General features: G+C 36.4%; 2 protein-coding genes across 6 annotated transcripts in view; one reads left to right on the plus strand and one right to left on the minus strand.

Moving 5' to 3' along the window:
• rabep1 (rabaptin, RAB GTPase binding effector protein 1) overlaps positions 1-7,145 on the plus strand; it is a 52,090-nt gene extending 44,945 nt beyond the window's left edge. For both annotated transcript variants that reach the window (NM_001365498.2, NM_001123287.3), the window contains 2 exon segments: positions 1,326-1,442; positions 3,539-7,145. In NM_001365498.2, coding sequence (NP_001352427.1) covers positions 1,326-1,442; positions 3,539-3,640 — 219 coding nt within the window. In that variant the 3' untranslated portion in view covers positions 3,641-7,145.
• The window catches only part of mcama (melanoma cell adhesion molecule a), a 638,953-nt gene that overhangs the window by 240,072 nt on the left and 384,209 nt on the right, over positions 1-14,672 (minus strand). The gene's annotated exons all lie outside the window — the stretch shown is intronic.

Raw genomic sequence — 14,672 nt, forward strand, 5'->3', positions numbered from 1 at the left:
CAATCTGAATAAAAGTGCTGTACAGAACAATAAAAAGAATATATAATAAAGGTAAAATGCTTAATTTATTCATAAATAATATTACGTACCGCTTGTAGGTAAATTAAAGTTTATGGAATAAATTCTTCAAGATGCTTGAAACATTGCTCAGAGATTTGGGTCCATATTTTCGCGAGATCATGCAATGTGATTGGCTAAATTGATATTTGCAATAGGGAGTTAAACAAGTGAACTAATGCAATGGGCAGTGAGTTTAAACCATAGATTAGGGCTATTCAATTGGCGGAAATTTGTTCCGGCTCTCCACATAGTGTGACCAAGACATCAAAAAAACCTTTATTTGTTCAGTCGAAAAACGGCCAATATAGTTATGAAGTGACGTGTGTCTGTTCAATACATTACGAACTGCAGGTGAAGGCTGTGCAGAGCGCGAGTCACCTGACATTAAGCGAGTGCCGCGAGCAGACTGCTGCAACCAAACAAAGTTATGCGCCTGTGTGCTAGTTTAAAGTTCCGAGTTTATTGCTGTTCCAAGGCTAATAAGCACGCACACTGGATTAACTATAGCAGTGGGCCATTGACATATTGTGTCTTTTTTGAGTACACGTTTGTTATTTCCAATGTAAGAATATATGCCAATATGCATGCGCAAGCGGAGCGATGTGCGGAAACATCTTATGCCCTAGCGGGGAGAGTGAAAATTATAAATGATAAATAAAGGATCTTAAATAAAACAAATACATTTATACATATGATATAAGAATTTCTCTCACTGCAGAAATGGAGGCCACATAAATGGTTTGTGAGCACAATTAAGTGCACAGCGCATGCCATACTATCTGATAATTGTAAGAAATTATCCCAGTGGGCAACTGACTGTGTGAAGCCAAAGAAAACAAATCAGAAATATGGCAAATATGCTGAGTTCAGTAGCTAATCAGCTGGAATTGGCTGAGGTGGAGTGACAACAAGCAGCAAGACCTAGCCATGCCCTTAATTATACAGACTTATTATGAAATGGATGAGTTATTAAAAAATTCACACAGTTGCCATGAAAGGTAATATTAGCTTTTAACACTCAAATTGTTTTTAGTACCAGGTTTTAAACATCTTTTTTTCTGCTGTAAAGTTGGCCTTGTAAACATTGGGGTTAATAGAAATGTGCTCTATTTTGGAGTTAGTCCTAGCGGAATTTCAATGAATTGCAGTTTCTTTTACTTCCACATTGGTTTTATGAGGGAGAGTGGGGTGTTGCCGCTTGGTTTAATCATGTGAAGATGCAAACATCAAGTCACTGTGAATTTAAAAATGTGTGTTTGATGCAGAGTGCTTTGGAGACTCAGGTGTTTGAAGAGAAAGACAAATCACAGAGACTTCAGGCAGAGCTGGACGTCAGCGAGCAGGTCCAGAGAGATTTTGTCAAACTGTCCCAGACCCTTCAGGTAAATGCATTTCACTAGAAATTAAACCACAGTTTCATTTCTACACGGTTTGTCAGACAGTCCTGAGAGAGGATAGTAGATCTGGCGTTACTTCTTTAGTTATTCTGCCAAATGGCTTCAAGCAAACTCGCATATAGACATTTGAAAACGTTTATTAATTATTTGTTAATTTAGTTATTAATAAGTGAATGATTTAGTTGTTACATTTCATTTTGAAAGACCAATTAAACCTTTTCTAATATGCTTGTTTGAAGTTAACGTGGTTCATCTACTGTATTTACACACTGTTTAAAAGTCTGATTTTAGATAGATGTTTGTTTCTTTGTTTTTATTTTTTAAGGTTACTTTTAATTAGATAATGCACCCTTGATTCTTAATTTTGAGGAACATAATTTGAAGTTAAAAAAGGAAATAAATTGCAATATATTACTAAATATCACAAAATAATTCAAATCGCAATGATATTGTATCGTGAAATGAGTATCATGATCATATTGTACCGTGAGAACTTTACTGATTCCTACGGAAATCCGGAAGGGACGTGATGGTGGGAAAAAAAAAAATAGGTGTAGGAAAAAAGAATTGGTGGAAGAAAAAAAACTGGGTGGGAGAAACAGTGATAGATAATATTTTAAAGTTTTTTGTTTTTTTTTCCGTTCCCTCGCAAAGATGTTTTGCATTCTCGCAAAATATTTTTTCCACAAACACTTCCTGTTCACTTGACTCATGTAAACCCTCCCGTTTTTGCCGAAATTCTCCCGTATTTTACCATTCTATCTCACTATCATCCTGTCATTAATTATTTTCCCTTATTTCTGATATATTGTTAATCTTTGAAGCACGCTGAAATTAATATTGAATTGTCTGCATTCACTTTCCTTTCATTAAAGCTGTGCGTCAATCGTCGCCTTTTAAATGCAACCTCTGAACCAGTGAATGCATGCAAGTGCTGACTGACTGATGCGCTCTGTACAATGAACTGATCCCAGATCAGCTTCTGTACACGTCATTTACAGAGGAGCAAAAGTGCAGGGCACTTTTGGATTTGGATGTATGTTTAAACAGACAAATACACTGAATAATATGTGAACATCTCCATCCTACATGTTTTATTTTAAACAGCTAATTTTCTCTTAAATGAGCACAAACAGTTTCTAAAGTAATGGAATGCTTTCATTATTGATCTGTGCATTCTTACAGAGACACCTCTGTTATCAAACAAAACAAAACGAGAGATTCAATTGCTGCTCACTTGTTTGATAACAGAGGCGTCACTTTAAATGGCGTGTACAGAAGCTGATCTAGGATCAGTTTATTGTACGGAGCACGTCTGTCAGTCAGCGCTTATACATTCACTGGTTCAGAGGTTGCATATGAAAGGCGACGATCGACGCACAGCTTTTATGTAAAGAAAGTGGGATAGAAATACAGTAAAATATTTGGTAAAAAAATTCGGCAAAAACGGTACGGTTTACGTGAGTGAAGTGAACAGGAAGTGTTTGTGAAGAAACAGTTTTGCAAGAGAATGCAAAACATCTTTGCGAGGAAACACAAAAAACAACTTTGCGAGATAATGGAAAACAACTTTGCGAGAAAACGCAAAACTTTGCGAGAGAATGCAAAAACTTAAAAATATATATTTTTCTCCCACCCATTTTTTTCTTTCACCCATTTTTTTTTCTCCAACCCATTTTTTTTTTCACTCAGCCAATTTTTTTCTCCTCCACTACGTCCCTTTTGCGTCTCAGTAGATTCCCACCCCTAGAGTCCCAGAATTGTTACATTTTGTTTTGCTATAAGTAAAAAAAATGACAGTAATAAATTACATTTAAAATTTAAAGTTGTTTAAAAAATGATTTACACTTTTGCCCGGCGCTGTGATTTAGACGCAGCATTGTTCAAGAAAATCGTGATAGGTTTCTTTTGCCCATATCGCACAGCCCTAATAAAAATACGATTTTAATAAGAATAATTTTTATTATTAATTTAATTTCTAAATAACTTGCCACCAATTTCGGCAAAACATACAGAAGTTCCGTTTTCCTGAGAGACCAGTTTCCACATGAACGTAAAAGTGCAATGTTGTCCTCCCGCAGGTGCAGCTGGAGCGCATTCGGCAGGCCGAGTCATTAGACCGGATCCGCGCCATCCTCAACGACACCAACCTTACAGACATCAGCCAGCTTCCAGAGACATGATGTCACTTCCTCAAAACCCCACTGCGTGCACAGAAACACATGCACTCCACCTAAACCCCACTATCTCCATCCATTCAGATCCAGTGAGGAAGTCCCGAGTGAACACTACTGACCCCATCTACTACTGCTCTACATGCCTTGGCAAGAGCCTTCCTGTCTCTCAAAGTCTTTCGCTGAATGCGCCTTTTGAGAAAATATCACTGTCCCATCTCTCCCCTGATACCTCTTCTTTTTTTTCGTCTTTCCATCCGCTAAATATGAAGGAAACGGACGCTTCTCAAGTGTTTTGTACATACTTGTATACAGAATATTTGTGTATATTGCATTAGTTAATACATACACTGCGATTCTTTTGTTTTCACATCCGCCATTCGATGTAATCACTCCTCATTGTGTTGTTTTTCGACATCCATCATCAACAGTAAATTTTCTTTCACTTCCAGACAGTTTGATGAGCTTTTGCTTGACGTTACTGCTACTTGGACTGAGGTTTTGCTTATTTTTATTTTATTTTTTTCCTTCGCAGACATATCAAGTGATATTTATAGATGACTTCTGGGATGTCCGGGTTGATTTGTGTCGAGGATTTGGCAACAGCACTTACACCGACCCTTCTAGAAGGTGTCTCATGGTTCTGCTGTTTATATAACGAAAGCACACTATGCTTCTGATTTACAGTCCTTGTGGACGAACCCTGTGTTTGTGTACCAGATTAGGAGGTACAGTAATATATGTCTGTCTTGTGTGCAACGGAATTCCGTATGGGATTCGAGTAACCAAAGTTGATCATGTTATGACCTTAAATACTCAACGCAGCGTATTTGGAGAGTTTAAATCATCGAGGGCTAATGGGTTTAAATCATTTCGTTGTTGGCTGCTGTTTTGTTTTAAGCAACGGATGCGAGGCGGTGTAACTCAACTGCAGGAAACAAGCGTGCGTGATTTATGATCCAGTTATTGGATTAAATAGTAAAAATTTAGTTTTTTTTTTTAATAAGACCAAAAGTAGCATGTGATTTCAGCATGGTTTTTAAAAAATTCGTTACAACATGGATTTTAGTTAAGGCTGTGCACTTACATTTTAAAAGAAAACGTCTGTTGGTTTAAAAACAGATGCTTAAACATGAAAACTGGCTGATGAAATTGACAATTTATAGTTAAAGCCTGCATGTTGAATATTATGTCTGCTGATGTGACTGTGTCAGTGATATTTCAAAAATATGGAAAAAAAAAATGTATTATACAAAATATATAAAATCGAAATGCTGATATTTAGGACAGTTCAAAATTGTGACAAATTAAACGTCAAATTTAAAATTGAGTTACAACAGCCTAATTTGACTTTGTATCATAATTGACTTAATATCTTAATTTTCATGCATCATAATTATGACTGTTTTAATTTGTAATATTCTCTACTGATTATTATATACTCATAATTGTTTTAGCATCTCAATTTTGATTTGCTGTCATGACCCATTTTGATTTTGTTGTCAGTTTTGACAAAATGAATCAAAACTTACGAAGTTAAAAGTTTTACACTCATAATCAGTCAATTTCGTATATTTTCGACATCTAATAATTTTACGTTCATTTAACCTCCTCATAATCTTCTCATCTCAATTTTGACATCATAATTATGACTTGTGTTTATAGTGGCCAGTTTTGATGATATAAGAACTCAAAAAATGATGAAATAGTCATAATTTATTTGATTTACAGTTGTTTGACCATGTTGTAATTGACCGTCTTTTCAGTTTGTTATAATTTTAACTTGTCTCATAATTGACTTCATATCTTTTGAATTGTCATTGTTATAACTCGTACTTTTGATTTATAATATACTTTTAATATTAATAATGACCATCATGTCAATTTGCCATAATTTATGATAAACTCTTAACTTTTATCCCATTATTGACTCCCATAATTTGGCTTTTTGTTCTAATTATTGGCTTGCAGTCATTTATTAAATAAAGCCTAAATTATTAAAGCCAAGATCAGTCAAGTCAGACTTAATCATTTTATATATCACAAAGCAAACTTAAATTTCGAAAGTCAATATTAGTCAAGTTAGTGTTGTCCTTTATTGCATAAAACAAAGCCTAATTTATGAAGTTCAAGATAAGTTAAGTTAAACGTATCCCTCTTATTCACTGCATAAAACAAAGCCTAAGTTATGAAAGTCAGACTTGGTCCTTTTATTTATTGCATAAAACAAAGCTTACGTTATGAAAGTCAAGATAAGTCAAGTCAAACTTAGTACTTTCATTTATTGCATAAAACAAAGCCTAAGTTATGAATGTCAAGATTTTTCAAGTAATACTTAGGCTTTGTTTTATGCAATAAATGAAAGGAATAAGTTATTAAAGTCAAGATAAGTCAAGTAAAACTTAATTTTTTCATTTATTGCATAAAACAAAGCTTAAGTTGTGATAGTCAAGATAAAGCAAGTCAAACTTAGTACTTTCATTTATTGAATAAAACAAAGCCTAAGTTATGAAAGTCAAACTTTGTACTTTCATTTATTCCATAAAACAAAGTCTAAATTATAAAAGTCAAGATTTGTCAAGTCAAACTTAGTTCTTAGATAAACAAAATCTATGTTATAAAAGTTTAGATTAGTCAAGCCAAACTTAGGTTTTGTTTTATGCAATAAATGAAAGGACTAAGTTCTAACAGTCAAGATAAGTCCTTTCATTAAATGCATAAAATAAAGCCTAGATCAAAGCCAAGGTTTTATTTAATACATAAAGCAAAGCCAAACTTATGAAAGCCAAGATTAGTCAAGCCAAACTTAGGCTTTGTTTTATGCAATAAATGAAAGGACTAAATAATGAAAGTCGGGATAAGTCAAGTCAAACGTAGTCACTTGGCAACATTTTGACTTTGTATTTCATCGAAATGATTTCTCAATTCATATTATCTCATAATTGACATGAGTCAATTAAGTGTGTTATGGTTACACAAGACTTTACCAACGCTACTCTACATGACCAGTGCTGCTGTTATAATCTGTATGTAAACTGATGATGATGATGAAGCTCTTCAGTATGAATATGTGCATTATAATAAGACCATGTGTGTTGTGGTGGTGTTTATTTTATGTCCTACATAACGCTCACCCGTCCTGTGCTGTTTTCACATTGCAAACACATAGAAGCTTCACTTCAGTGTAGTTTTGATGTTGTCAGGATATTTTAGGAACTACATTTTGCTTTAGAAGACACTGTTGGAACTCTACAACTAATTTGGGGCTTGGAGACTACAGATTTTAGTGATTCTTTTTGTTTGTTTGTTTTCCTTCAGATAATTTATAATTCATGAATCTTTTTTTTTAACTGGGTCTGTGAAGAGTGATAGTTCAGAGACTTTCACAATAACAACGGTCATATTTCTGTTTTTGGCATGCCTTGTTGCAGATGCAGAAGCCCTTGCAGATTTATATACTGTACTGTGTACATATCCCTGTATATATCTATATAATAAAACCAATTGAAACCTATGTGTTATTTGAATTAATCAATTGCAAATGATTAGTTGCTGATATATATTAACTTATTATTATATTATATTAACATATTAACACTCGGTTTATTAACAGTGCCATGACCTTTCTGGCACACAAGACTCATTCTTTAGTCTGGACTCTTTGCACAGCTAGAGCTTTAAGCCAACGATAAACTTCCGGTGAAAGCCTAATGTGACCATTTTCAATTTCACAAGGTTGTTTTTACAGCATCGATGTTGTAATGTAATTACAATACATTCAGTTAAAAAGACATTAGCATTTATTTAGTTGTTCAAGTATAAAACAAGATAAAATTAGCAACAGGCTACCGCAGAAATTCCATTGAAAATACTGGGGTAAAATAAACTGTATGTTTGAAAGACATGGCAGGGGGAAATGGAATTTAATGCAGCGCTTTTTCCGGTCTGAGACCCACTTCATTTCGTATTTCTATTAGACTGTGAAGATTGCTGATTTTTAAAGAAATCAGATCTTTAATGGGACAATTTTGTAATGGACAGTTCACCGAAAGCTGCCAGGCTGCCTGGCTGAAATTTAAAAGTGTGTGCATATAGCCCATTGAGACGGATTATTGGAGTTTTACCAACAGTCATACTAACTTGTTTAATAATGAAGTATCAACAATGACTAGTTTACTTTTTTATATAAAATATCTGATTGACTTTTTCAATCATGTTTTTGCAAATGATTTTTTAAACTCATTCATTTCAAGTGGCCTTTTGCAGGCAGTTTGATTGTCAGGTGATCATATCACCGATATTCTGTGCCCCACTGTCCGCCATTTTATCCGACGAGTAAAAAAGACTCACATCGGTCCGTAATATGGTAATAATATTATAATAATATATAATATTATATTACACCTAACCGTAATATGGTAATAATTTGCTCGTATAGGACTTACAACGCAGACGAAAGGTACACACAAAGGCTGGGTAATATACAATGTAATCTTTTTGTTCTGAAAAGTTTGTGTATGAAAGGAAATGGATACGTTTGTGTGGACGACCTAACTGCCACCGTCAACAGTGATGCCACTAACGTTACTGCTGAACGAACTCCAAACGCCATGACTCGAGGATTATTAACTAATTTTCTGTTATAAAAACCAGCACAGCCCGCATTAACTTTATATTATGGAGACGTGACATGTCAACATAATCAGACAACTACCTGAACTCTGAAGACGACAGGTGAGATTAATTATCTTCAACTGCATGCATAGACTGGAGCCCCACAATGTAGTAATGTGTCTTATAATTTTATATACGCATAATCATTGTAACATTTTATTTATGTTTAAAATATCAGAATTTTTAACTTATAGCTTCAATTTTGTTTTCATTTCGAGTTAGGCTCACGTCTTGAATATTTCCATGCAGATTGCAGAACTTTATGTATAATGTTAGTATTTTTGCCTGAAATCAGTATGTCGTTTTCTAGAAAGTTTTCACTGAGTTTTCAGGTGTCCCTGAGTGCACAAATTGATAGGTGAATGCCTTATGACTGCTTGTCGGACATAAAAAAGGGGGGCAGGTCAGGGGCATGCTTGACCCAATTTACTGGGGCACGTGTCCCAATAAAAATCACCAGTGCCCCAGTATGCTTTGAGATATGATTTACTTAATATGCAAGTGTATTTATTAAGAGTGGTAATTCCGAAATAAAGATGTTATTATCTATGTGCAACCAAACCAACGCTGGTAAAAGCAATGCAATTTAATAATCATTTTTGAATTCTAAACAGTTTTCTATCAGGGTACACACACCGGCACCGCAAGTCGGCGGCTATCAGCGGCACCCAGCCAAGACACAGGACACTTTTCATATTTTTGCAGCGCCATCTGATTAGTTTCATTTTAAATAGCATGCGAATGTGCGCGTCTGGTGTGCGATACTTTCAGCTGTCATGTGCGCGCCCCAGTAGAGCTCCAGGTCTAGCAACGCCCTTTTTTACATACTTTCTAATTACAGACTTTAATAGTAGTGTTGTCAAGTCCACTACGGACTTTGGCAAATTTTAACCACTTGGGTTATCCGTTTTTTATTATTATTATTATTATTATTATTATTATTATTATTATTATTAATTCCACTGGTTATAGGTTTTGGGCTTTTTTTTCATGGGTTATGGGTTATGTGTAGGCCCAAGCAGAATCTGTGTGAGCAGAAATCCGCAGATTTCCACCGATTTTTAGTCCATCATTGAGTCTATTTATTTACTTGTGTAAATGTGTAAATTTATTATTGCATATTTACAGTCTCATAATTATCTTAGATTTGACTTGCTAATTGTGATTGATAAAATGTATTTGTAATTAACTTTTTTATCTCATAATTGGCTCTCAATTTTGACATTTTTTATGCCTTATTATTTCAAATTGGGGGCAGCACAATCGTCTCACAGCAAGGTCGCTGGTTCAAGTTTGCATGTTCTCCGTGTTCGCGTGGGTTTCCGCCGGGTGCCCCACAAGTCCAAAAACATGCGCCATAATTGGGTAAGCTAAATTGTCTGTAGTGTATGTGTGTGAATGTGTGTATGGATGTTTCCCAGTGATGGTTTGCAGCTGAAAGGGTCTCCGCTGTGTAAAACATGCTGGATAAGTTGGCGGTTCGTTCCATTGTGGTGACCGGTTTCAATTTGGTATGAGTGTGTGCATGAATGTGAGAGTGTGTTTCCCAGTACTGGGTTGTGGCTGCCAGGGCATCCGCTGCATAAAACACATGCTGGAATAGTTGGCTGTTCATTCAGCTGTGGTGACCCCTGATAATTAAGGGACTAAGCCAAAGGAAAATAAATAAATGAATGAATGAATTTCGAATTGTAATTTATTTCCATGCCACATCTCATAATTGACTTTGTCTCTCAATTTTGACTTTTGTCATTATCATGACTCTTTTAAAAACTACCTTTTGTCTCAAAAATTGTCAACATCACTTACATTTTTTTATTGACTAAGTTACATATCTGAGAGTACCTCAGTTATGACTTGAGTAATCTCAAAATTGTAATTCACCAAGTTTGACCAGACAATTAGGATTCACCAAAGCACATTTTTTCTCTTACATGGCTGTAAATCTTTGCCTCTCAGACTTAAATTCTAAATGAAAACTTTCTAAAGATTAAATGTCTCTACAAACTGGGGGAGCAGAAGAGACAAACAGTGCATTCCTTCCCCTGAGTACAGAAGCTGCTTGTTCTTGGCATGATCGTTTCTCTCTTCACATTATGTCTTCTGATTAAAAAACGGAAGGAGAATAAAAAGGAAGAGTCTTCATCATCTCCAGACTGACCTCTTCAGATAAACCATTGTCTCTGTTCAGGAAATAACGCTGATGCTTAATGCTGCTGATAAACTCTTACACAGGAAAGACTCACTTCAGTGTACTAAACTCTTGTCCAGAAGGCTGTGTACATAAGTTAGAATTTGAATTTCAAGTTTTTCCACTTACTTTTGAGTTAACATATATTCATATTTATTTCCTAATTGACTTGGCAACTAAATGTTAACTTTTTTGTCATACTTTAAATTCATTCTGATCTGTAGCCAGTTATGATCAAATTAGTGAAGATTGTCAAAGTTGTCAGTTTCAGCCATTTCCACTTTTAATTTATTTATGACTGGCAATTCTGCCTGTCGTAATGTGAAAAACATTGGACTTTTATACTATGATTGGGCATGTATCTCATATTTGGATCTTTTGCCATAATTATAATGTTCATTGTTTTGATTCGTAGCCATTTATGCTGTAAAACCAAAACTAAATTACCAAAAGAAAGTCAAGATTATTAAAATCAAACTTGACAAGTCACTTCGATTTTGTATTTGACACACAATTTGTCTGTCTTATCTCATAATTTAGTTTTGATTTCTTCAGATAAACCTTTCTCCATTTAGGAATGATTTTCATCATTGTTTTTAAAATGCCAATGGGAAATGCACTGAAATATCACACAAACAAAGTTGACAAACTACTATTGGTATATTCTAAACTAAATTCATTCATTCATTCATTCATTCATTCATTCATTCATTCATTTTCTTTTCAGCATAGTCCCTTTATTAATCAGGGTTCGCCAGAGCAGAATGATACGCCAACTTATCCAGCACATGTTTTACGCAGCAGATGCCCTTTCAGCTGCAACCCATCACTGGGAAACACCCATGTAACAGAAATTAGCTCATTTTTTATGAATATTAATAATCAACAATAACGGTTTATTCTTAATTATTAATATTCTGGCTTAAGCTTCAGTCAGTTTGGTCAAACAAACATATGATTGTATATCATCCTGCCCGCGTGACTGAGCGGATTCTCAGATTATGAATATTAATTACCAACAATAATGAATTATTATTAATCATTAATATTCCGGATCAATTTATTGTTAATTTGACCAAACAAACACAAGCAGAGCCGCCGCTCTTCCGAGCGGCCACAGTAATAATCTATTCATTTAGAAAAAGGGAATTTAATTGCTACTTCTTGTGAAGTAGATTAATCATTTCTAAGTTTTAATCTACTTATAACAGCTAGGCAGGGGAATCTGTATTTCAGTGACATTTTCTCGTGAGGCAAACAATACAATTCATTTGATTATAATAGGATTTATTGACTAGTCAGACAGATAATGAACAACGCACAAACATACATTAAACATAGAACAAAGGTAAACCACGTGGAGATATCGGGTCAATAGAACGTGTAACAACAAAGAGAAATAGTAAAGCGAGGAAATAGAGATTTCAGATAGAAGAGTGACAAAACTTTCAGTTCCACACGCACCATTAAGGATCACCAAGATTATAAAAACAAAAACACTTTTTTTTGATAAAAGGGGCACAGCTTAATCGCATAACTAAAAATACCTGGACTTTCATGTCTGGAGGTCTCTTTCTTTTTGCGTCGTGATGGAAAATCCTTTGATGTCCTTCTTGTTGCGTTGAGTTTGTAAAACAGTTCTGAGGAACGCGATCGCAAACTTTAAACTAAGTTTACTTTGCCGGAAAATAAGAAAGCGTGGCGGGAAAAGTCCATGCGGCGTAGAAGAGCCGCGTGGCCCTCCAAAAGGGCCACCTTTGATGGGTTCTTTGTTCAGACTACTCTGTTCAGATGTTTGGGGAGAAGTCTGGTTATACCTGCGGGTCACGTGACAACCCGTTCAGCATTCTGACCAATGATTTCAGGGGAAAGTTTAAGCGCGAAACCTTCCTTGGTCTCAAGGCAGTTCGTATGCAAATTTGGGTGTCCGCCCAAAGCATGCGGAGAGGCATTTAATGCAGGGAATTAAAGAATAAAGCAATGCGAGTTATAATCTTGCTTCATGCATCATGTGTTGTAAAATGTCAGCAGAAACCCATCAGTACCAAACATGGGGGGTTTAAAAGTACATCAACATAATTTTTCATATCTTTACATTATTTATGCTTTAAAAAGGCCTAAAGGGAACAGGCATACAGGTTATAAGGTAAGAAAAGTCAGAAATTAGATGCAAAGTTTACAAAACATAACACTTTAGTTTTGTGCCGGTCCAGGATTTCTGAGTTCATTTTCTTTCTGTCGGAACAGCCTTGTGGGTGTGTGTGTGTGTGTGTATTTGGGCAGGAATGTCTTTGAAGATCTAGGCTTATCTCTCCAGTCTCCCTGGATTACGTAAGTCTTACATAAGTCGTAAACCGTCCTGTCGACTGAGCCCAGACCGTTTTCAAGGAATGTTGCATGGAATGTTTACCTCCAGCATATATGTTACAATATATATGTTACCAGTTATGTTACACCCATACACTCTCACATTCACACAAATACACTACGGACAATTTAGCTTACCCAGTTCAGCTATAGCGCATGTCCTTACATTGTTTATCAAATCAAATCACTTTTATTGTCACATCATCAGCAGCACGTGTGCTATAATAAGTGAAAAGCTTAGGTGCTGGCTCCTGACAGTAAAAAATACAGAAAGTGCAAATACAACGACAGTGCAAAATACCGACAAAAAAAAAACTCAAAAGAAAAAGAAAACAAAAAAGGAGATATGTGCAATGAATAGGTGTCCACATAGTTGTTGTAGGCAGTATTGTGTTAAGTATGGGTTGGTTAAAGTGCAGTGCATGCTACATATTGATGGTGTGCAGTGAGGGGTATGGAAGAGTCTGTCTGTGTGGGGTGTGTTAAGTGTTCATCAGCCTGATAGTCTGAGGGAAGAAGCTTTCCTTCATCCGGCTGGTGCGTGATCGGATGCTGCGGAACCGTCTGCCTTAGGGTAGCAGAGAGAAAAGTCTATGTCTTGGGTGGCTGGAGTTGCTAATAATTCTCTTGGCTTTTCTCATGCACCGCCTGGTGTAGATGTCCTGGAGGGAGGGAAGCTCACCTCCTACTACGCGTCCAGCAGTTCGCACAATCCTATGTAGGCCTTTGCGATTGCTGCTGGTGCTATTCCCATACCAGGTAGTGATACAGCCAGACAGGGTGCTTTCCACAGTGTAGAACGAGCGGAGGATGTGGGGGCTCATTCCAAACCTCCTGAGACGCCTGAGGAAGAAGAGGCGTTGTTATGCCTTCTTCAGCAATGCGTCTGTGTGAGCCGTCCATGTCAAATCCTCTGCGATGTGTACTCCAAGAAACTTGAAAGTCCTGACTCTCTCCACTGGTGTCACGTTGATGGTGATGGGGGTGTGTTCTCTTCTCTCTCCTGAAACCACCACCAGCTCTTTGGTTTTGCTGATGTTGAGTGAGAGGTGGTTTTCCTCACACCACTGCGTCAGACTGTGCACCTCCTCTCTGTAGGCCGTCTCATCATTATCGGTGATTAGGCCCACCACCGTTGTGTCATCAGCAAATTGAACGATGACGTTGGAGCTGTGTTTGGCTCTACAGTCGTGTGTACAGGGAGTACAGGAGTGGGCTGAGAACACAGCCCTGTGGAGCACCAGTGTTGAGGATCAGTGTCGATGATGTAATGTTGTTCATTCTGACCTCCTGGCGTCTGCCTGACAGGAAGTCCAGTATCTAGTTGCACAAGAGAGCTGTAAAAACCCAGATCCTGGAGCTTCACCACCAGCTTGGCAGGCACCATGGTGTTGAATGCTGAGCTGTAGTCCACAAACAGCACTCTCACATATGTGCTTTTGTTTTCCAAGTGAGACAGAGCAGTGTGCAAGGTGAAAGCAATTGCATCATCAAGCGATTCCGTATCAGTACAAACGCTTGATAAACAACGTAAGGAACTACGTCAATGGTTTTATGATAGAGGTTATTCTACAAAATGGATTAAAGAAGCTGCGGCCCAATTTGAAAATATGGATCAAAAAGAAGCCTTGGTTCGAAAAACACCAAAACCTTTAAATACACAGATCTCTTGTATTATTCAGTATTGAGAGTATACAGAGTTTGCAAATATAGTATGTAGACATTGGCATAATTTAAATTCAGATCCTGTTATGAGACATTGTTGTAAAGATCCTTGATGAATCGTTTTTAAACGAGCCCCTACTTTGC

Source organism: Danio rerio, chromosome 5 (genome assembly GCF_052040795.2).
Source record: "Danio rerio strain M-AB ecotype USA chromosome 5, GRCz13ab, whole genome shotgun sequence".
Taxonomy (NCBI): domain Eukaryota; kingdom Metazoa; phylum Chordata; class Actinopteri; order Cypriniformes; family Danionidae; genus Danio; species Danio rerio.